The 23,159-nt window shown below is 37.1% G+C and overlaps 1 protein-coding gene across 14 annotated transcripts in view; it reads right to left on the reverse strand.

Annotated features, from left to right (window-relative positions):
* VPS13B (vacuolar protein sorting 13 homolog B) overlaps positions 1–23,159 on the reverse strand; it is a 480,344-nt gene that overhangs the window by 431,111 nt on the left and 26,074 nt on the right. For all 14 annotated transcript variants that reach the window (XR_008464637.1, XM_054189533.1, XM_054189532.1 and 11 more), the window contains exon 4: positions 4,112–4,232. Coding sequence is in view for 13 of the 14 variants with exons in the window: in XM_054189533.1 (XP_054045508.1) it covers positions 4,112–4,232 (121 nt within the window). In the remaining variant the exon portion in view is untranslated. The remainder of the gene's footprint in view (positions 1–4,111; positions 4,233–23,159) is intronic.

Raw genomic sequence — 23,159 nt, forward strand, 5'->3', positions numbered from 1 at the left:
ATGCCTCTTACGTAGACTGCATGTAACTATGGAGCTAACTCATTTGTGCTGGAAAAATATAAGCCTTAAAATTTCTATGTTTTAAAATTTATATCATTACTCACTTTCTATCTAAAAATACATTTAATATATGCTATAGAGGTCTAGTTTGGTAACTATACTGAAAAAAAGACAGTAATGATACAGGTTTAAGTCCACAGGCTTCAAGAGTAGTTTCTGAAACTTGAATTAAATAAGACACATTGATATCAACGATTTGAATTCAAATAAAACTGAAAGTGAACATCAAAACATTGTGAGATCAGTAGAAGTAGACTCACACTTCTACTTCCATTCTACTCTGCTTTTTCTAGCTATTCATCGTTTTCACACTCAAATATTACTTTTCACCTTCCAATATATGGAACGTTTTACCATCACATAAGCGACTTTGAGTTCCACAACTGCAAATTTACACAGTTGACATAAGATGTTTTTCCTTTTCCAGCATTCAAAGCCTTCAACTACCTCTTATTAAATGCAAAACATGCTTTCAGCTACAATTAGCAGAATATTTTTATTCTGATCAGGTACATTTCTATGTTTTAAAAGTATTTCAATATTAAAGTCTTAATTGTAAAATACATATCACATTTCTTATCATAACTCAGCCTGCTTCATTTTATACTATTGTTGAGCATACGTCACCCTTTGATCAAAGCTAGTTCCAGGAAGACAGAAATAGCATTTAAACATCTCCTGCCACCTTAATAGGATTGTAATTGTATTAAAACAAAATCTAGAAAGTGTTTCAGAACACAGTTCAGAAACAGAAAATCCAGAAGTGCAGGGAAAGTGAAAATTCTGACAGCTTAGTACTGTTACATTTCTAACATAATCTAAGTTCACCTTTTTAGCCTATTAATCTAAGAAAACTACTGAAAAATACATGGAATAACTTGTTTTTAAGAATTTTCTCACTGACTTTTGAAAATGGTAACATATTGTTAGGTTATATGGATTTAGGAAGCCATATGTATTATTTCAATAATTAAGGAGCGTAAGAGAGTCATCTACATCACTACAGTGGTGTAAACTGGCCTGTATATAACTAGAAGCCGGCAAAAAGCATTTAGTTGCTTAAGTTCAGCATAGAAATATTTTGCAGACTATGTAACTAACAACTACAAAATCATAACCAGTAATTTAATTATGATTTTAAAACAAGCTACTAATTCATTGAAGAAAGTGAAGCTGTCCCTCCTCAGGTCCAAAGTTTTTCAATATTTTGCTTTCAAAGGTCTTTCAAAGTCAATCTAATTTCCATTTTCCTGCTGTGAACGACAAAAAAAAAATTACAAATCCAGCATCATAGCAGAAAAATTGAAAAGCAATTTCTACTGATAGCTTCCAGCAGTATTCAGGAAAAGTGCAACAACATTTTCACCTGTGTGTCTTTTTGCCTGAATGCATAAGAAGAGTGAGCAGAATTATAGGGGTCAGAACAGAATTATATTTTCCAACTGAAATAGGGGTCACAGATTTGATTAAAACTGTTTCACATTTCTGCAAAGACATTTCCAAACTAGTGGTGCAGTATATTGTTAGAAGTACCATACAGGTACCAGCTTTCTAATTAAGTTTTGCTTCAAATATACTAAAATCAGTTTCTCATGAGTGAGGATCAATCTTTTTAAAAAATTAATTTAAATTGTAATTCTTACTATTCAAAAAAAACTAACAAACATCAGCAAGTTCATGTATAATACATTTTTTTTAAAAAAAGGGGGGGATGTTTTAAATACAGGTGGGAGAAAACAGGTGGGGGTTGCTTCTTATTCCTGTAATTTTTAAATATAACACTATGACCATCTTTGCCACTAAAACTCTGGTACTCTATGAGGCAGTGACTTTTTAGTCATTTTTACTAGAAAATCCATAGGGGTAAATTCTCTCCTGAGGTGCAACACAAAATCCACACGTATGCTTTTTCCAAATTCTCCAGAACTCAGCAAGCTGCACTGTGCAGTAAGAGCTACAAATGCAGTTTCAGATCCAACCCTCCAAAGTATTGTAGTATTATAGTCCAAAAAGTGGTCTATTGATTCCACAGAATTGATATCATCAGACTGGTCACCTATAAACATCTTAAGTTTAGCAGTGCTCCACTATTACCAAAGCTACTTTTTCAGCTAAGCTCTGTATAGCACCATCTCTCAGAACACAGCAGAGCTAAAGGACAAACAGGTCTTCCAACAAGTTACCATCAGTAGTATGATACCTATATCCTCCAAAGACTGAAACAAATCAAAATAGATGACTCAACACCTTACTAAAATCCAGGATGTGCAAATTAAAGCTTAGCAAAGCCATATCCTGTGCCACAGAGAATAAAATCTCCTCCTGTAAGGAGGCCTCTGCTCCTCATGGAGGCTGTTTACCACATAGGAACTCTCTATTAAACATTATTTGTGCATCAAAAAAAAAAATCAAACCCAACTGTATTTAGAGAACTTTGACACATGGAAAGTAACTTACAGTCCATTCAGTAAGGTAGGATTTCACTAATGCTCTCTGAATCATTAGACTTTACTACCAACATACACTATGCAGTAGAAGGAATGTGATGACAACGAAGGAGGTGACAGGTGCCCTACAGTTTCACAGAAGCACAAAGTACACCTATAGAATCTATCAAATAGGAACATAAGAAGGCAGCAGATGTAATAATTTACTATGGTACTGCAAATACAATAGGTACAATTCATATGAGCACACTAATTATTCAGGACCACAATATATTCATAAAAGATGACACGCAACCAATTTTCAATGCACATGTTGCATCTGGATATGTGGAAACACATCTTTTGGAATGTTTTAACTTCATCAGATGTCAGCATTACAATAAGCAGACCTCCAGCCTTTCACTAAGACTGCACCTTTCTGTGAGGTCCACAGATAACACCGACAGAAACAAACTTGAGGAACCAAAATCCTAAAACTCACTGAAGGCAATACAATAATCTAATTCTTTGGCAAGCCTTTGACTCCTGCTGTTCAGAGGTGAGACCCAAAGCACCAAACACCAAGGAACTGTCAGAGGTGAAGCGCTGTCCATGGTAGGAAATGGTGGATGCCAAGGGTCCTGCAATTCCAAGCCACCGGAGTTTACGGGATCTCAGAGCTTTAGGAGAGCCTCCCAAACTGGCTCCTCAAATACCCATTCCAAAGCAAGATACTCTGTAGTACTTAATATTCCACATGTTAAATTTCAATGCTGTCTTTTGATTCAAGGCAAGTATTAATTTTCTGTTAAGACAGAAAAAAAAGCCTAACAAAACTGTCATGTCTTTAACCCATCTAAAATTACACACTCCAAGCAGGAGAATTTTTCATTTTTCTGTACAAGATACCACCTCATACTCCAAATTTCTGTGCAATTCTTCCAAATTTCAGAGGCAATAGTAATCAGCTATATGGTTTCTTAGGCTTTTTCATATCATCTAAGTATCTCCAAGTACAACTGAGCCAAATTCCATGTCAGAAAAAAAATTTAACATCTCCACCACTAGATACATGACTCAATAAGAAACATCTCTCAGAATTACTACTCCCGTAAAGGGAAAAATCTTAGCTTTAAAACTACTATAAGAATCTGAACACATACAAGAAAAGAACCTAATGTGAACCGCTAAGCAGTTAATGAGCTGTAGAAGAGAGTGATCTGAAACATGAGAACCAGAGCAGCAGAGGATAACATCTAACATGCTACCCCTACAGTATGTTTCTTACACTAATCTGTCTTGCACTATAAATGAGTTCCGTAAATTTAAAGATTCAACAAAATGGAAGGAAAAGATATAAGGATTAACTACGTTTTACTGCCATTTGGTTCTGTTTTATAATATTCAAGTATTTGCTCACCTTTACATGATTTGTAGGTGGACAGAGATATCATAGACTTAGACTGGCTACCTGAATGAAATTTAGGTATTTTCTACCACTCAAATGTAATCGGGCTTCTGAAATGTCATGGTTTGGCCAGATTAGCCAATGAGAACAACGGATGTTCTCCCCTACCTCTCTCTCCAAGGAGAGGAGGAAAAGGAGGAATCCAGTTATGGATTACCTGGAGGTAAATCAGGGTCAGGAGAAGCAGATTGCTGAACTCGTCGTGGTTTTACTGCTGATTTCATGCTTTCTGTGGTACTGCGGTTTGTAGAACTGGAACCACAACTTTCATGGTCTTCCTGCGAGAGGAAAAGAGAGCAACTGAGTCAACCACACAAAAAGAAAACACACATGGGGAGAATGATTCAGTAAAGATTTGGTAAATTAAGCTTCTGTTACTGTTTTTCCACCAATTCAATCCTGTACACGCATATAACTACAGAAATTATTACAAAACTAGCTGGACAGCAAAAAAATATTTGCAATTAATACTTCCACTAACTTTTACTAAAAAAAAAAACCCCACTCAGTCATTTAATTAATTTCAATTGAACACATTTCATCTAGCTGCATTTCTGCTGAAACATTCCTTCAGAGACAGAGGCCTGTAAGACTACCAAAACAAATATGAGAAACTACTGAATTTTATGAGCTTACATACCTGCTCATGAAACCACCTCAGACGGTTCCAAGATGTCAGAGTCATGTCCTTCCTAATACAGCTAATTGAAGCTGATTCACAATGAAAATATTTTTGCAGATTTCTAAAATAGTAAAACATGGCCCCAGAAAAGATAAATGAACTGAGGGCACCTGCTTATCTTGAGCTTCTATATAGCTTATTCATCTTAAGGAATTCAGAAGCAGGAAACATGGCACATAATTAGAAAATATGATATAAGCCTTACAAGATGAAATTCACAGACAGAACGAAATTTTAATTAGCTGAATTTAGGGTTTTAAATACCCCACTAGTATTCCCATTACATTCCAGAATGACAGTTTAACTATAAGACTCAAGTGCAAGAAAGCCAAGAAAAGTAATGCAAATATTCTTGTAAGTGTACTAGAAGAACAGGTTAGAGAGGAAACAAATTCTTACAACTTTTGACCCAAGAAATTATCTCTTTGATAGCTATAGTCTCTTGCAGAAAAAAATAGTGAAAGGCCCTCTGGGTCATGGCACTACTGAGATCACACAATGTGTTCACAAAAAGGTTTTGGGAAGCAAATGTCAAGTGCTCCAGTATGAAGCTATAGTATTCTTAAGTCCTCTAAGCACCAAAAAGCAAACAGCTAAAACTGTGCTGGGTTTTTGTACAGGATAGATCATGCGTTTCCCTGCATGCTGCCTGGCATTTTCAATAATCTCAGAGAAATTACGAAATGGAATCTTCACATTAGTTGCTTCTTAATGTCTTTTGATTGAAAAATTAAAAAAAGTCACATGTAATGATACATTTTGAATAGAAGTCTACAATTTCAAATACAATTGAAGAGAGAGTTTCACCCATTCATACATTTGAAGGGTAGAAGACAGCTTCTACAAAAAAAAAAAACAAAAACAAAAAAACCCCAATGAGTTACCATAAAGGATCTGAGATTTTCTAGTCATTAATACAGAACTGAAACAAGCTCTTTGTTGTTTTTTAATTTATGGTTGTTTGGCCATTTCAGTCATACAGGACTTTCCCATTCCAACGCATGAAGAAACCAAAATGGGTGTTTAGCATCAACTCTGTTTGGAGGCCATTTGTTTGCTTTCTTATCTCTGACAACCTTCTGATGCTTTTCATCGAGGAATGTGAGTCTCCTTAAGACTCTCTCAGAACATCTAACTATGGTGCAATTTCATTAGAAAGCCATGCTCTCTTCATGGCACACCTGAGCAATGATGACTTTGACACTGATGATACTGAGCGATGACGACTAAAGCTCTTGCTTTATCTTTCAACCTGGGGTGACAGAAGTCTCTTCATCAGCATGTATATTTTGTAATCAGAAAAGCTCACCCCTCCATCACATCTCCAGCTTACTGAGAAAAATTAGATCACAGGCCTATAAGCTAAAATTTTTGAAATAACTTTTAACCATACCCTCTTTCTTGGAAACTAGTTCTTATGTAGCATGAAAATATTTTTTCAGATGAATCACCACACTGCTATTTTTGTGTTGAACTTGCAAAAAACCCCAAGATGTCAGAGTGACCAAACAGCTCAATTAGCACATTTCCTTCTTTCCTGAGCTCACTTATGGATTGTACAGAATGCTGTGGTACAAGTATTTAATGATTTGATCTGATAGGATCACATTACGCTTGCCTTTTAATATTTATGTTGGCTACGAGAAAAAGAAAGGGGGGCTGAGGGCATGGGGAAGGCATTCTATTTGTGAAGTGTTAACCGTATGAAGCCTGACTACATTCAAGTCAAACCTTTCTATCTGCGTACTGACACAACCATGTTCAATGAATCTTTTCATAACTTCATGCAAAAATCTATGCAGTGTTTTAATCATACAGAGTATTACTAACATTTAATGATGAAATAGGAGTGCTTTAAGCTTTTACCACTTTCAGAGAGTAAGGAATACACACTAGCACAGGGGGATTCGGGTGGTTTTGTTTGTTTTAAAGGAAAAAGGCAGAGAACCCTTACATTGTGTTCATTTTGAAATAAAGTCTCAAGTCTTAAATTATAAATAAATTCAAAACAATAAGCTTTTTCTATTTCTCTGAGCTACAAGTTTGTTGTGATGGAAAACAGTTGCAAGTATTTAGAACAAGTTGGACCTAAAAGTAATCAAAACAAAAACGTACATGTTCCAAGATGGTGCCTAAATGCAATACAAAAATTTATCTCAGAAATATACCTATGTGACTTAATCCACATGAACTAACAGAGTATACCTCCTAAATTTAAGAAGAATTCAACCTGACCAAACATCTGAAAGTTTTTTTAATCTGGGATAACATCCATTCATTTCCTTACATTACACAATTATCAAAGAGGTTTGAGAGCCGCATGGGGTTTTTTTTAAGCATGAACACACATCATTTTTCACAACAGCTACTGATACTTTATAAAGCAAATGTTGTATTCTTTAATTACTGGAAGATGATAACAGTGGCCATGACCTTATAGGAACTACATTCTTATGCAGACGTATAACCAAAAGCTTTTTGTATCTGCACGCTTCTGCTCAATGTTAACTTTAAGAGCACACTATTAATTTCTCAAACATGTGGCTGTCTCATAAGCCCAGAAGTAAAACACGTTCATTAAAGAGATGGGAAAGTTCCAAGCAAACTGCCAAAACTAGCATAATTATGAAACTATTTAACACTGGAACCAACTAGAGTCACACACTGTGTCTAGATCACAGTGATGTCATCAGAAACACACAGCCAAAAGGCACTAAAACTACTGCGCTCCCATAAATCCACCTCACACCAGATGACAAACATTTTAAAGTTAAAGTCAAAATTATACCCAGGTTGGGAAAGGAGTTACATTCCAAGAGTTCTAATAACTATAGTTATAGTATGAGATTTGATAAATGCCCATTCATTTTAGCATTAATGTGTTAGCATTAGAGTGATTGCAAACAACCGTCACAACAGCAGAAACCTGAAAATATTCATGACGTAGAGGTGATTTTTAAAGAAAATAACACTCATTTACAAAAATATCTTTTCCCACTAGCTTGTATCATAAGTAAAGCCTGGAAAAGTTAAAAAATATAACATGAGGTCTTGCTTGTGGGAGCTGTTATACAAATATACTGTGGTGCAGGACAAATAGAAGTTTGCACAATCAGGCTCCTTTTTCCTTTTTGGCAAATGTGTCAGACCAGGTACACAGCTGAAATGTTTTTATAGAGCACTATGGTTACACCTAAAACTATGCAAGTTATAAGTAATACGCTAAAGACACCTAGGCTACTAAATTTATATGTGATTTCCTCAGTCAATTTTATTCTGCAATATAGAACAGTTATCACAAGGTTTAAAGCGAATTACAATTGACAACACCTGAACACAAACTAGAGGAGGTTTATTATGATCTTTCACAATAAGTGGAGTTTATTGTCTTCATTCATTATGCTGTTTTCTAAATTTATAACACAGTTCTTTTCCTCTTTTAAAAAGAGCTTTCTCATTTTAAAATACAAAATTATTATTTAATGCGCAAGACCTCCAAAATAAAATGCCTCATGAGCATGCTTTATGGGAAAATAATGTCTTCTCTTGGGAATCACTTAGCTATTTATGCAAATATTGTTCCACTGCTTTCATCAAATCAAGTAAAAAAGAAATAAAACTGAGTTCTACAAAAAAAAAAAAACAACAAACCACACACAGGAACACACAGGAAAATACATAAAAACAACCATTATGAATTACGATTTTAAAACCCAAACCGACCAGTACCTACTGTACAAACTTACAGAGTTCTCCATTGCCCTTTTTCTCTCTTCCTCTACAAAATTTTGGTTTTTCTGATCCTTTGTCATTTCTAAAACAATGAGCTTAATATCCTTTACAAGCCAGTAAGAGATACACATTTCTATTTCTGTAAAGCACATCTTAAATTGCAAGATGTAAAAACTGCAAGAGAGGAACTCATTTTCCACTAATGGACTGTGCTTATACCGCTGAGTAGTGAGTTGCCTATGCAAGACTGAAAGTAATAGTCAGCGTATACTCATTCTAGCAAGGCCTTTGACGCAGCCTCCTGCGCAGACTTTATTCCCAAATTGGTGAGATATCAACTGGATAGTGGGAGATAAGTTGGGTGAAAATGCATCTGGACCACTGGGCTCTAAGAGTTGGGATCAGGGGTACAAAGTCCAGCTGATGTCTGGTTACTTGTGGCATCCTTCAGGGATCAGTTGCAAGCCCATTGTGTTTAACATCCTTATTAAAGACACGGAAAATAGGATAGAGTGCACCCTCAGCAAGGCTGTGGATGGCACCAACCCAGGGGGAAGAGCCGATGGTACTGGTGGGCAGGGCTGCTATTGATAGAGTCCTTGAGAGGCTGAAGGAATGGGCTGTCAGGAACTCTGCGAAGTCCAGGCACAAACTCTAAGTCCTGCACCTGGGACCTGTGTAACTGTACAGACTAAGAGTGAAATTTCTAGAAAGTAGCTTTGCAGAAGAGAATCTCAGGGTCCCAGTGGACAGCAAGTTGAACATGAGTCAGTGGTGTGCCCTTGCTGCAAAGGTGGCCAACTGCGTGCTGGACTATATTAGCAACAGTGAAGCCAGGGGCATGATTCTTTCCCTCTCTTTGGCCCTTGTGAGATGTCATGTGGAATACTGCACCCAGTCCACAGCTCTCCAATACAGGAGGGATATGGAGATACCAGAACCAAGTCCAATGGATAGCCAATATTGTGGTTAGAGGGCTGGAGCACGTAAGCTTTCCCTCAGTGGAGACCGAGACAATCGAGGTTGTTTAGCCTGGAGAAGAGAGGTCCTACTGCTGTCCACAGCTACCTACTGGGAGGATACAGAGAAGAGGGAGCCAGGCTTTGTGTCCATTGCCACTCATCCTCTCACAGTACACCTTTGACAAATCTGAAATGCAGGCAATTCCAAGTGGGGCGAAAGCTTTTGAACCAGGAGGGTGATCAAGTATTGGAACAGGCTGCCCAGGGAGGTGGTGGAGTCTCAATCCTTGGAGCTATTCAACACTTGGCTGGCCAAGCCCTGGAGCAACCTGCTCTAACTGGACTTGCTTTGAGCATGAGGTTGGACTAGATCATCTCCAGAGATCATCCCAAATTGCTCTATGATTCCTCTCCATGCAAAAATGAAATAATCTTAAAAATACACTACAAATTTCACTAAAATAGTAGGCATTATCAAGATCCTGCTATCAAAAGGATATCTGATTATGCTGCACTGCTATGCAACTGTCAATATGCATTATATACATATATAAATAGACAAATTCATTCATACACTTCTGTCTCACCTTGCAACAACATTTCTGCCAGCTACCACAGGTCAAGTGTTACTAACAAATAAGTGATCAACATTAATACTGCCTCAATAATTTCACCGTACAATTATCCTGCAAAGAAAATTTTACTAAGAGTTAACAATAAACAGAAACTGAAATACGGAAACAGAAAATCAATTTTACTAATTTTCAAATGAACAGCAAACTAGAAGTGTAACAACACTGAAACAGAGAGAAATCACTGACCTAAACATGACATCTATAAATCATTTGGAAGGTGTAAATTAGTCTAATGCACGCTAACTTTAAGATTACATCCATATATATATTTTAAAATTATGACAGTAAGAAATACTGAAGATTTAGACAAATCAGACTGGGTTACTGTTTTGTAGGATAATTAAGGAGTTCTGTATTATATATGGAAATTGTATACAGCTTCTACATATACACTTGTTGTACTTTCAAAGTCAGTCCATTTTTTTTCACTATTACAAAACTCAATTTTAAATCTTTTCAAACTGGGAAATCACACACCTCAGAGTGAGCACTCGCAGATTAAGCTCTGTCTTTCTCTATGGCAGATGACAACACGATGGAAGGTCTTTATCTGTCTACTTAATTCTTTTTTCAGTACTATTTCATGTAGAAAGATGTCAAAAATCGATTCTTTAAATTACATACCAGACTACGAAGGAGAAATACCAAGGAATTTGGGGCAGAGATGTAGTGGCAAAGCACCTTGATGGGGGGGAATAAAGAAGGGCAACATGGTTAAGAATAATGGACAAGCTGGAGCAATCAAGAAATAATTTAACAAGGTGTTAGCCTGCATTTGCACCTTGTTGCATCTGATCTCAACTGATGTTAGATTAAGAGAAATGAATAGTAGCAGTGATTAGGAAGATAACACACTAAGATACATGGTACTAGATCAGTAGGTTACATCCATCTCTCAGTCTGTTATCATAAACCATGCTTTGTTAATTCTATATTAGCATAGCACAATGTGCTGTGAAACAGAAGTATGAGTTAAAAATACACATGAAAGCTGGGGACAGGCTAAAACACTGCCACAGCAGCCCCAACTGAAAGCCAAGAAGCCTGTAGGAATCCTGTTGCACTGATACTGCAGAATGTCTGCTGTTTGATTTCTGGGCAATCACATCTCCCTGTGATGTTGCTACTGTTTTGATTAGCTGATCATCCAAGATATGAGAGGAACATTCCTTTGTTTACAAGAAAGGGAGCTGTCAGAGTCTGAAAGCCTATGGTGATAAGGCCAAAGATAAAACAGGCTATTCTCGCTAAGTGATCCTCAGAAATACACCCCAATTTCTCAACATCCAAGACAGAGCAACAAATAAAATGCCTGCAAGTCTTTTAGAGGGAAGTGAGTTGTACAAATATCTTCTTTCTATTTTGGAAAGAAAGTTATATCATAAACTGTTAACTGATCATCGAGTAAAGTTTCTGCTACATTTATTGTGTTTTTAAAAAATTATGAGGCCACCTACCATGATGTAAGTGCTTTTTAATAGAAACAAACATCTCAAAATGGCTTTTCTTTAAAAAGCTTATCCTGGGAGAAATTGCAGATTTCTTTCTTCCTCATGTTACAGGAAGTTTCAGTGCTTTGGTTTAGGGGGATATGGGCGGAGGGAATCTTAATTCTGTAACATTATTCTGTGTTTAATTGAATACCTAGAACAGTGGAGTCCTGATCCACAATCAGAGCTCTCAAAGCTACAAAGAAGAAAACAACAAACAGTAAGAAATATTACAGTAGCAACTGGCAGCTATACTCAAGATTTGGCATTACTATATAAAGAAGGATGGAAGGGATGAAAAAAGGCAAGTCCTAAATGTTTGTTCCACAAAACTCACAGTGCACAGAACTCTAACTTGGTAATTCTCACACCAGGGTGAGAAAAAAGTCAGGAGGAGAGATGTATCAGAAAGACTAGTGGTAGGTGAGCTCCTTCAGCAAGACTGATGCTGTGGGGCATCCTTGATACAGGATGAATGTGGGACAAAAAAGATCCTTCTGCCCCACATATTCTCTGTGCCTGGAAATGAGAAGGAAGAGCGGCTGAAACAGTTTACCCTGAAGGACTGGGAAGAAAAAGCAAAAGGAAACACACTCAGGAGAACAGACTGCAAAACATAAGAAAAGAGATGAGAAGTGACCTACAACATTTTTACTCTCTTTTTTGACTTGTGTTCAGAAACAATAAAAATCTAATAAAATTTAGAATGCTAAAAGAACTGATACGTATTAAAGAAAAAACACAACTTTTTCTTGAAAATTAAGTCTGAACAAAACAGAATATACATTTCACATTGAAACAGTTTATCTCCATACATGCAAACTCCAGAACAGTTTGACTGTTCTGCTGTCACCCAGCCTAGCACACAATTCAGGGGCTGTTACAGGACCATCTCACCCACAGACAGGTACAGCCACTGAACTGGTCAGCACCACAACAACCATTTTTTTCCTTACACAACTGCATTTCTTCTGTGTACAGTAATGATATTTAAGCCAGTTTACTTTCTTGTGTGCTATTTTGGAAGCTACTGTACCAAAGACTGAACATACTCCTGTCCTTGTTACAGGTCCCTTGAAATATTAATTAAGAATAGCTGAGCACTATTTCTCTAGCATTTATCAAGTATGTTGTCCTGAACACTGCAGGAAGATCAAAATACCATTGTGAGCATGGCTCAATCACATCACTGATTCATAAAACACCACCTGGGAACCATTAGCAAAAACCTGGCCCATTCAGGTCACTCTTCCTATTATAATCTGTTCCACCTGCTAGAGGGCTAGCACTAGTCCCCAACCCTATTTCAATTGGCACCAGAGTCTTCACCAAGACATCACTTTCCTTTGTGGTGGCAGATTATTAAGGGTACTTGTTTCCCCTCACTGTCCTAGAGCGTTGTAGCTGCAGCTCCATTTCACATTTTCTTTAGGGGGTACTTTCCCCTAACACGTTTCCTACAGCAGTTTATTAGAAAGCCAGATCCCATGTGCAAGAATTCCCTCCACCAAGCACCTGCCAAGGATGTAGTAATAATTTTTATTACAACATAACCTTGCCACCCACTTCCTTCAGAGGAAGGTAGAATGCTGTCCAGACCAAATTTTCCCCTAATCCCAAACACTACTGAGCAGCATACCTACAGCAGGGCCCCAGCAAATTGAGTAATCCCCAGGTCTCAAGTTTCTAACATCACAACAAACCTCTGACACATGACAGAGAAAGGCCCGAGGCACAAAGCTTTGCCTGCAAAACTTGCAATCCAAGCAAGCTCTTTTCATTGCTGAGCATCATTTGGGCAGTGTTTGGTTTTTGGCAGCTGCTGGGGCTGGAAAGAGAGGAAAGGGGGTAATGAAATGGCAATGGATTATACATGCCAATGTCAGAAGGAGGAGTGTATCTACTAGGGTCTCCCCAGCTGCCACTGGTTTTCACAAATTTATAGGTTATTATCCTTAAAGTGACTAATTCTCTATCAAAATTGTTTGAAACTAGTCAACAGTTTCAAAATTAAATGGAGCAATGCGAAAGAAGAGGAAGAGAAGACTGATGACAGACAAAATGATGCACGTCTGGTTTCCTTAAAATACCAACCTTAAAACCCAACACAACTAAAAACCACTGGGTCATAGATTTTAGCCGAGCAGTCCTTTCTTCCTCAGCTACTGTCTGAGATGGAGCAAAGCCAAATTCAAGCTTGTGGTCATTCTCCACAGAACACACACCAGGGGAATTCTTCCCAAGCTGGGAATGGTACTTTTCAGGATATTTTTGCCAGAACAGGGAGGTTCAAGTAGGAAAAAAAAGATTACTCAGCCACAGGCACAGCAATACTAAAACTCACTACAGTTTTCACTGCATTCTGCAAATTCAAAAGCATGGGGACCTTCATTAAAGAAAAAGTAACATCTCAGCATACAATACAATCTATAGCAGGAGACTGGAACACAGACACGACGTTTGTAAAAAAAAAATTTCCCTTTTTAAGATCTAAGCAAAATCTCCACAAAAAGAATATTAATGGCTTTTTACTGCTATGTTAAGATAAAACTTCACTTCCTAACTTATTTCTGATAGTTATTATCATGCAGCATACTTTTTGTGCATTCTATGCACATACATGTAATAATATGTAATTGTACTATTAATGCCATGTATGAATAAGAATCAAATACCTTTAACAAATTAAAACCTATTGGGTGAGCGTAACTGTATGTCAAGTTTTGGAGACTTCCATACGCCTGGCAGAAACATCACTTGTCCTAATTTAGATAGTTTTCTAACTTTTCAGCCGACCAAATTCTAAACACAGAAGCCAAGTTAGTACAAGGCCCCAGTTATCTCCAGCTATTTAGCTGTCTAAAGCAAAGCTTCTGGAAAAACAAGATGACAATTTTATCAAAATGCTTGCATTTAAACTTCCGTATACACATTAATAGCCCTACTGTGTTTGTAAGAACTCACTTTAATTTTTTGATTTTATTTTTACTCTAAGTTAACTTCAGACACTGCTATGGGAAAGAACAGATTTTCACCAAACGTAATTAATCAATTACATCTTATCTAAATAACATTAGTTAAAACTAATGGACTAAACTACAAAGCTGGCTGAACGGCTGCAAAAACTTCCTGGTTAATTAATGAAAAAAAGTACACATAGGTGTAACTTATTCAAAGCGTACATTAAAGATGTTCTGCCTATAATCAGTCATTTCTTTTGCAATTATCAGTCTGTGATGTGTACACCACTTCAAGGAATTTATTGCTATTTATAATGCACTGCTTTTTAAATAAGAAAGCTTTTGAAACATTATCTTAAACCTAAACAAACAATAATTTATCTTCTAAAATAGTCAGCAATCTACCACACAAAACCACCAGAATGCTACATATTGGGAAGTGTAGCTGTCAACACTACATTATAACTGTTACAAAGTTTTACAAAAGACCTCTGTAATTGTAACATCACATGTAAGCTTGTATCACGCTATTTAGTTTAAAATACAATGTGCCTTCTCTGAGGCAGTAGGGACTTTTTTTAAGAGGATCCAACATTTATTATTCTTTCTTGTGATCACAATGTGCACACCACTTCCTTCCCTACACATATTTTGACAAAATTCTTCAAATGAATATACCTTCCTTGGTATAAACTTATCAGAAGGGATTTATTTTTTTTTAATATAAAATTAAGAGCCAAACCCCTTCTCCCAAATCTGTGCCACTCATTTTGATTGGAAAATATTTTTTCTTTTATTCCTGGTCTAATTTGCAACAAAAGAATAAGTACAGGTTTAAAAGGAGGGAGGAAAGTGAGTGTCAGCAAGAAATGAAGTTAAGTGCCCAAGGGAGTTAAACATACAAACATTCCAAAAGGAGCTGGGGAGACGGGGACAGGTTTGGTGCTCAACTGCACACTCCAGCCACATGCAAAAGTAAGAGATTAAGAACTGTACAACAGGATGGAGAAATAAGATTCAAAAGAACTTGGGGAAAAATATGTATATGGGAAAGTTAAAAGCCTGGAAACATCCTGACATTACATATAACACCAAGCAGGAAAGCTCAGGGAGCATTTAGTGTGGAAGAAAATCATGATGTCTTTTGTTTCAAATCAAAACATGGAACATCACCTATAACAAAACTACTGAATAATGTGGCCAATAAATATATTTAAAGCTAAACTCACAAAAACATTCTCTTAAATCTATAATTCGTCAGTTCTTTACCTATTCACTTACATTAAGAAATCTCTTCTAAAAATTTAAGTTTGACATGAGTAATCACAAGTAACACAACACTAAGTCACCAACTCATTCAGGTTTCTCTAACATTTATCATTTTACATGGTACATATTTCTTGGGATGGTGGAGAGCTTTAGCTTCTTCAAAAACTTAAAGCATACTAGCCACAATACTATAAATTCCTTTCAGTGCAACTGGATTCATACTAAATGAAAAAAGAGCTTTCCTTGAGTGATGCTTTTTACCTGCATTCCTGAAGAGCTGTTTCACAGATAATTTCATTATTCAGAAGGCAAATCCCTCACTTTACAAAAAAAGTCTCGAGGGGAATTTTAGGTAATACCAATAATTTAAGGACTAAGACAATCCAGGATTGTCCACCCATGGCAATCACCCAGGGACCAGGCTCATGCTTTAGCACCCTCCTGTGGCACAGAATCATCACAGAATCATCACAGAATCAATCATAGGGTTCGAAGAGACCTCTGGAGATCATCTAGTCCAACGCCCCTGCCAGAGCAGGGTCACCCAGAGCAGGTTGCACAGGAACGCATCCAGGAGGGTCTTGAATGTCTCCAGAAACAGAGACTCCACCACCTCTCTGGGCAGCCTCTTCCAGGGTTCTGCCACCCTCAAAGTAAAGAAGTTCCTCCTCATGTTTAGGTGGAACTTCCTATGCTCAAGTTTGTGCCCATTACCTCTTGTCCTGTCCCCGGGCACCACTAACTGCACTGAATGCAGTCCATCCACTCCTGAATCCACCATGCACAGACACCCTCCATTTACTCTTTCCAGGCAGGTCTCCTCACTACTGTCTTTCCCCTCCTTCCCCCTCAAACAGCCTACAGAGACCAAATATTTACACCACATCTCAGAGCACGCTGAGCTATATCGTAGTTGCGCCTACAAAGTTGGACACTGCCAGCTATCACTTATGAATGAGTCCCATATACCATTAAAACAAATAAAATACTTAAAATAATGTTTGTTCAATATAAAGTATTGATACATATTGTTTAAGTGCTCTGTAAATATAAAACTCTAAAATGTATCAGTTTGAGCAATGTGTTTTTCTGAAATCTTGAAAAAGCATGGTCAACTGGTTCTGAGAGCTGCTCTTTCTCAAGATTTACCGTAGGGGGAGGAACACAAGTTCGTGACTCACTGGACAAAGAGGTTAAGTATTTGTTTTATACTTGGTAAGAAAAAAAACGCATCTAGCTTTCACATAGCTAGTGGGCTGGCACATTGTTATTACCAAATTTCCTGGAAGTTTTGAACTGTTGAGTGCTTCAATAGTCCTTTTTCATGTCTAAGTGAGCCTCAAAATCAGTTTCTAAGCTGTAATACAAGGTTCAAATAGACAATACACTACAGATAAAGAAAGTTACCACAGGACATGACTCTGGCAGTGCATCATGCCGATATGAGTCTCTTAACATAGTCACACAGTATTTAAATACACACCTTTTTAAATATACTGAACTGTGTTTCCTAAATTGTGACTTTCATTATTTTTAGAAACATGGTCTGGCAGTCAGAACTTCATCCTAACCCTGCTCCCTTTGTGGAAGCCCATTGGCACACTTACATGAAGGTAAGCATTTGTGACAAATGAATAGCCTTTTTCTATCCACGTCCAATCTTTTTTTTTTTTTAACTATCCCATACTCTACAAGGATTTGGATGAACAAATACAATTAAATAGAAAAAAAATATAAAAATTAATTTAATATAAGATTAAAGAGTTGCAGCTTCAGTGCAATCATTAAAAAAATAAGAGATGCAAAACTGGAGATAAATAACCTATGGATTTTAGTAACTCTCAAAAATAAAGTAGTAACAATATAGATTAAGAACAAACAGCATCTACATTATCAAGCCAAAACTTCATGCCAAATCATAATACACAATATTGGAAAATTATTAATTGTATATATACTTGTATGATTTTTCATAAAAATGAAAAATCATTTTTATGATGATTTTGATGACAGATCACTAGTCAGATGAGAAGTGATGACAAAAACACCACTAGTCACAGTGCTGTCATCTAAACTCCTTATAAGTTTTTACATCACAAGCGTCAATGCCAAACTTATCCTCTAATTTAAGCTACGAATACTTCTAGATATATAGATGCAGCTTACTAAAATGTTATCTCCAGAAGAAAAATTAATGTGTCACATATAAGATCTCAAAAAACAAGGATGCTTCCACCTCTGCTCTTCTTTTGTGCCTGGATTATAATGACATTGTGTGCATGGTTACATACCCTTTGCTTCTACGTGCAAATGTACTATTTGCCCATAGGAGCAGAGACTAAAAGTCTTTAATTACTTCCCACAAAAGATTACTTCATTAAGGTATTTTGGCTATGCTCACAATTGTAGCATATAAAAATAGGTTAATATACACACAGTGTATGTGGATATATTTATAACTAAAGAAAAAAATGCAGATGGCCTGAATACAGCACACTTTCCATGAGTATTCTGTGTTTCTGTACTCGGCTGTGCAAAACCACATATGAAAATGTTTTCGGTGAGAAGTATCAAGTAAGAACATGAGGAAAAACTTCTTTACTTTGAGGATGCCAGAGCACTGGAACAGGCTGCACAGAGAGGTTGTGGAGTCTCCTTCTCTGGAAATACCCAAAACCCGCCCGGATGCATTCTCCTGTCCAGCCTGCTCCAGGTGAACCTGCAGGGGGCTTGGACTAGATTATCTCCGAAGGTCCCTGCCAACCCCTACCACTTGTGGTATTCACAATGTTATATTTTACTAGAAAAATATGCTTGTATTTAATAAAAAATTTTGCATGTAGTATATGTTGTAGGTCAGGGAGAATATTTTTTGTCTGTTACTTTTGTAACAATACCCATAACTATTCATAACTATCCTTTTAAATTAAAGATCTTTGGCTGGTTTAGTTTTTCCCCCTCCCACTCAGGTTTACACTTCAGTGTGAAGCATTTCCCTGTCTGATCAGGTTTTTAAGATGTATAGAGTTTATAGACTTTTTTTACTCTATAAAACAACAGTGCTAAAAATATGCAATGAAAACCATATTTATTTATTACATAAAGACATGCTTGGTTTAGAAAACCAAGCAGATGCTTAGATTGTTCTTTCAAAATGCAAACCACCCTCACCACTACATCATTTTAGATTAATCACAACAAAAACGGTTACTTATATGTACTTGGACTATTACATTTTTCTGATATCAGACTGAAGACTTCTTAAGCTCCAAACATAACAAAAACCTAAATGTCTCAAAACCCAACAGGCATGATGTGAGATAGCGGAAGTCTCTAAAGACATTTTCTTATTTCTACATGACAGGGCCAACTGGGATTTGCTCTAGAATAAAAGCTTTGCACTGTAATTAGGCACTAAAGATGAGTCAGCATTCCGAGACAGTAGCTTTTCACTTTCAGAGGGCTTTGATTAATGTAAATCACTGATGAAATCGTATTTGTTACCTCTCATTTTCAAGGGGCTGCATCAAGACCTCTATGGATGGTGACCACTTTGATTAAACACTCCTAAAAGCAGGAAAGCAATTCAAGGCTGATGAAGATTCACACATAAAAAAAGCTGGGAATTAACAAGTTTCAGGGTACTGAACCTTCTTAGTCCTTCCTTATCAATTCTGATTTACAGCTGTAGAAAGCAACAGTATAGAGTAAGTCCTCACAGTAGCTTTGATTTCTATTTCAAAGGAATATAACCAAAGTCAATGGGAACATTTCTTTTATGCAGAACATTTGTACATTTAAAGTTTTTTGAACAGGATTAAATTCTCACAAATATATTTTAACCAACTCTAACCTCAACTTCGAAAGCACCACAAACTGAGGGCCTCCAAAAGGAATTTTTGCTGAGTGCTGCATCAGCAGCATGAAGGACAGAAAACTGCAGGAATGGAAAAGCAAGTGCTGAAAAGTAGTGGGGCTTTTCAGTTGAATTAAAAAAAAAAAACACAAGAGCTGTTTATCCAGTCTAAAAATTGCACATGTTCCACACAGTGCTGAGGAAACAAATGTGCAGAAATACATGGTACACATCACATCCCAGAGAACTCAAGAAACACCAACACACTCAGCACTTCTTTTCTGCCCTTTATTCTCTCCCTCACTGCTCCTATGAAAATGTTACACTTGGCTTAATACACTCCATTATGCATAAGTCCATTCATCCACCCACTCATATTCATGCAACCAAAAGGTGACGTAGCTCATTTTGCCAAATATCTCATTAAAAAAGTATACATGAGCCACAGACCACTAGTCCAGTTGAGTCCCCTCCTATGTTTGCTACTGTTAAAATTGTCAAGTTACAGAGTCACAACCTCTGTAACAAGTTCTGAACGTGAAATCCTCTTCCATTCCCTAATGTCAGGAAGGAAAAGGGAGCAAGTACTCTTTATTTCTGTCTTCCACCCTACAGTCCCATGCTGTTCCCCTGCTGGAAGCTCCATTAGCCCAGAGCATGCACCTGGGACACTACCAGCCCTGGGTCAGTATATGCATCAGGCAGAATCATTAAATCAGCAAGTTGAAGTTTTCTCTTGTACTTCCAAGTGTACAGTAACAAGGCCAGAGATATTCAATTTCCCAGGGCAGGTAGCCCTGCAAACGCTATGATCAAGTTTAAAAAAATCCTTCATAAAAGTCTACCCAAGAAAAACTTCCAGCCACCAAACTGATTTTTTGCGTGCCATATGTTAGCCCAAGGAAGAAATCTGATAAAGATCAGGGGAAATTAGTTCAATTTATAGACACCTTCTTATACGAAAGTCAGATTAGATGATCAAAAAACTCCTGTTGGTCTTAAAAGCCTATTCATCCAGGATGGCAGGAAGTTTATTCAATAATTACTTACTCCAGTATTGGCTACTGAATAGTGCCAAAAAGGATAGACTAGCAGATGATTAGAAATGGAGGTGCGACAGATAGTAGGATAACGATGACAAAAGACAAAAGAAAAAAAGAAAGCAGAGTGGCAGAAACAAAAAACAAGTGCTCCTTAAATACAGCATCTTTAGTACACAAGAAATACAACCTTCAAAGAGTGCGAGTCACAGCATGGCCAGTCACCTACTGGCTTAATCCAAGGTTAAAAAAAATCATTACTGTCTATTATTAAGTAGTTACCATCTATTATTAAGTAGCAGACACCGCCCTTATTCTCTGTCACAGGTATCTCTTTTGCTACATAAAACTCAAATATTTGATTGTCTCTAGCCAAGATTTTAAAGGGACTAAAATTTAGTAAATTGCTTATTATACGTAAGATCTGTAAGCTTACCAAAACAGTTTGGAAGAAGTTATGAAAATGGCTCTCTGAACAACAGCCAAACCAAAGAGCATGAGAAAATTCCCATAAGCATCTCACAGCAATACTTCAATCAACTACAACATACTAAATTGAACTACACACAGAGCTGTAAATCTTAGTTCCAGCATTATTAAATGGAAAAAGAAACCTCACTCACATTTGACAATAAATTTTAATTTGGCATCTGAACGTAAAAGTATGTCCAATAATTGATTTTGATCATATAGAGACAATTACATACACAGCTATTACTAGATGTACATCAAATACTGCAAGATCTATAAAAGTTATTTGAAACAGGTTTTTCCTCATACTAATGTACAGTTGTTTAGATGACTACTTTTTAAACCATCTGAATATCCCACAGCACAATGTTCAGAAACTAGGTACCAGTATGCACCTCAGATACATCCAGTTGTTCCTGATGTAAAACAGGACCACATAAAACAATATAGTTAGAATACAGATACTGTGTTCAAGCATTTCAAAAAAAGGAAAGGCATGTTTGTTAACTCTACATAGCTAGCAAGGTTGGAGTTTTGGCCTTCCCCTCCACCCCCCCCACCCCTTCTGCAGGAAGGATCTGTGTTTCTCAGGTGGAAGGAGCCTGAGTTTCCAAGTTACTTTGCCCCAGGATTACGTTTCAAGCAGAGTTTGGGACATTCTCCAGCTCAGGGTGGGGAGGGAGGCGGCGGCCAGCAGTGGGGGAAGACTCAATTCACTAAACCTTTTGCTGAAATCCATGCAGGTGGATTATTGTAGGTATATTACAAAATACCACCATGACTGTACAACAGCATCTTGTTATGAGATATTCAGTAAAACATTTTATTGAATAGGAGTACAGCAAAACCAGCTGTAGCAAACCATACCCCACAGAGAATCATGAAACTATCTGCTACTCGCACGGTATTTTGTGCGGATGCCACTGCTAGGCAGGAAATTAAAATGGCTAAGTATTTGCAAATTAATCTTTGGGCAACCGAACTATTGGTTTCAGAATTGCATTAATTAAGAACAATACATGTCACAGTAATGAAGCAGACCAGGTAAAGCTACTGAACCACATGAGTTTTGATAACTGGGGAACCTGCTGGGCCACACAGAAGGTGACGGAAGGGTTGTGGACAGCAATGGATGAGATGGCCAACCTTGGGAGTCAGGGGCTTTGCAGACTTCTCAGCAGGTACCATAAGAGCAGTGAAGCAGCAACACTGCTGTCCCCAAGCTCATCCCCTGCAGCACCCTAAATGCGACACCCTGTAGCAACAAGAAGCCTTCTGCATAACCAACATAGTGCTTGGCCCAAGCTAAAAAGAAAATCAGCTGTCTACCCAGCAAACACCAACAGGCAGCTAGTTTCAACATAACAGAGACTAAGCTCCAGTGAGTATTGTCTCTGAATATATACACGTACTAGACACTAGTTTTGAAGTTCAAACTGACGAGTTTTATTAGGGACTTTTTTCCAAACAACTTGCATGTTGCTAGAAGTTTGTCACAGCTGTTGTTACACAGCAGCAAAAGAACTGATATACTGAGCAGACAATGTAACCACAACACATGAGAACACAATATCTGCAGCCACACACACAAAAAAAAAAACCAAACCACACACTCAAAACCACACTGTGAACCCTTTTTGACTAAATGGCAAGGTATATTACTGCTAATAACTTAATTTTTTTCCTCCAAGTCTTAGATTATAGCAAAAAGATAACAGTACAGAAAGGTGTTTACATTTTATATTGTTATTGTCATTTATATTTAAATGCATCTTACATATCACCGTTCTCTAATATGTTAAATGAAGTACAGAGCTACGTTCCCATGAAAGCGGTGATTTTAATGAAAAGATTGGAAAAGCAATGACTTAATTAAGAAAAGGGATCATAAGAAGAGGCATGACATTCCAGTGATGAATTGACTTTAGGCTTAAATATATATTTTCACTAGAATGTTAAATAAGTGGTTTTATAGAATCATAGAATTATATGAGAAGCTTTGGACAAAACATCAAATATTTAAATAGTTCATGGAATAACTTTTTTTAGAAGTGAAAGGTCACAAAAGAACAAATAGAAAACAGGACAAGGGTAGCATTCCCAAGAGG

This window comes from Rissa tridactyla, chromosome 2 (genome assembly GCF_028500815.1).
Source record: "Rissa tridactyla isolate bRisTri1 chromosome 2, bRisTri1.patW.cur.20221130, whole genome shotgun sequence".
Lineage (NCBI taxonomy): Eukaryota > Metazoa > Chordata > Aves > Charadriiformes > Laridae > Rissa > Rissa tridactyla.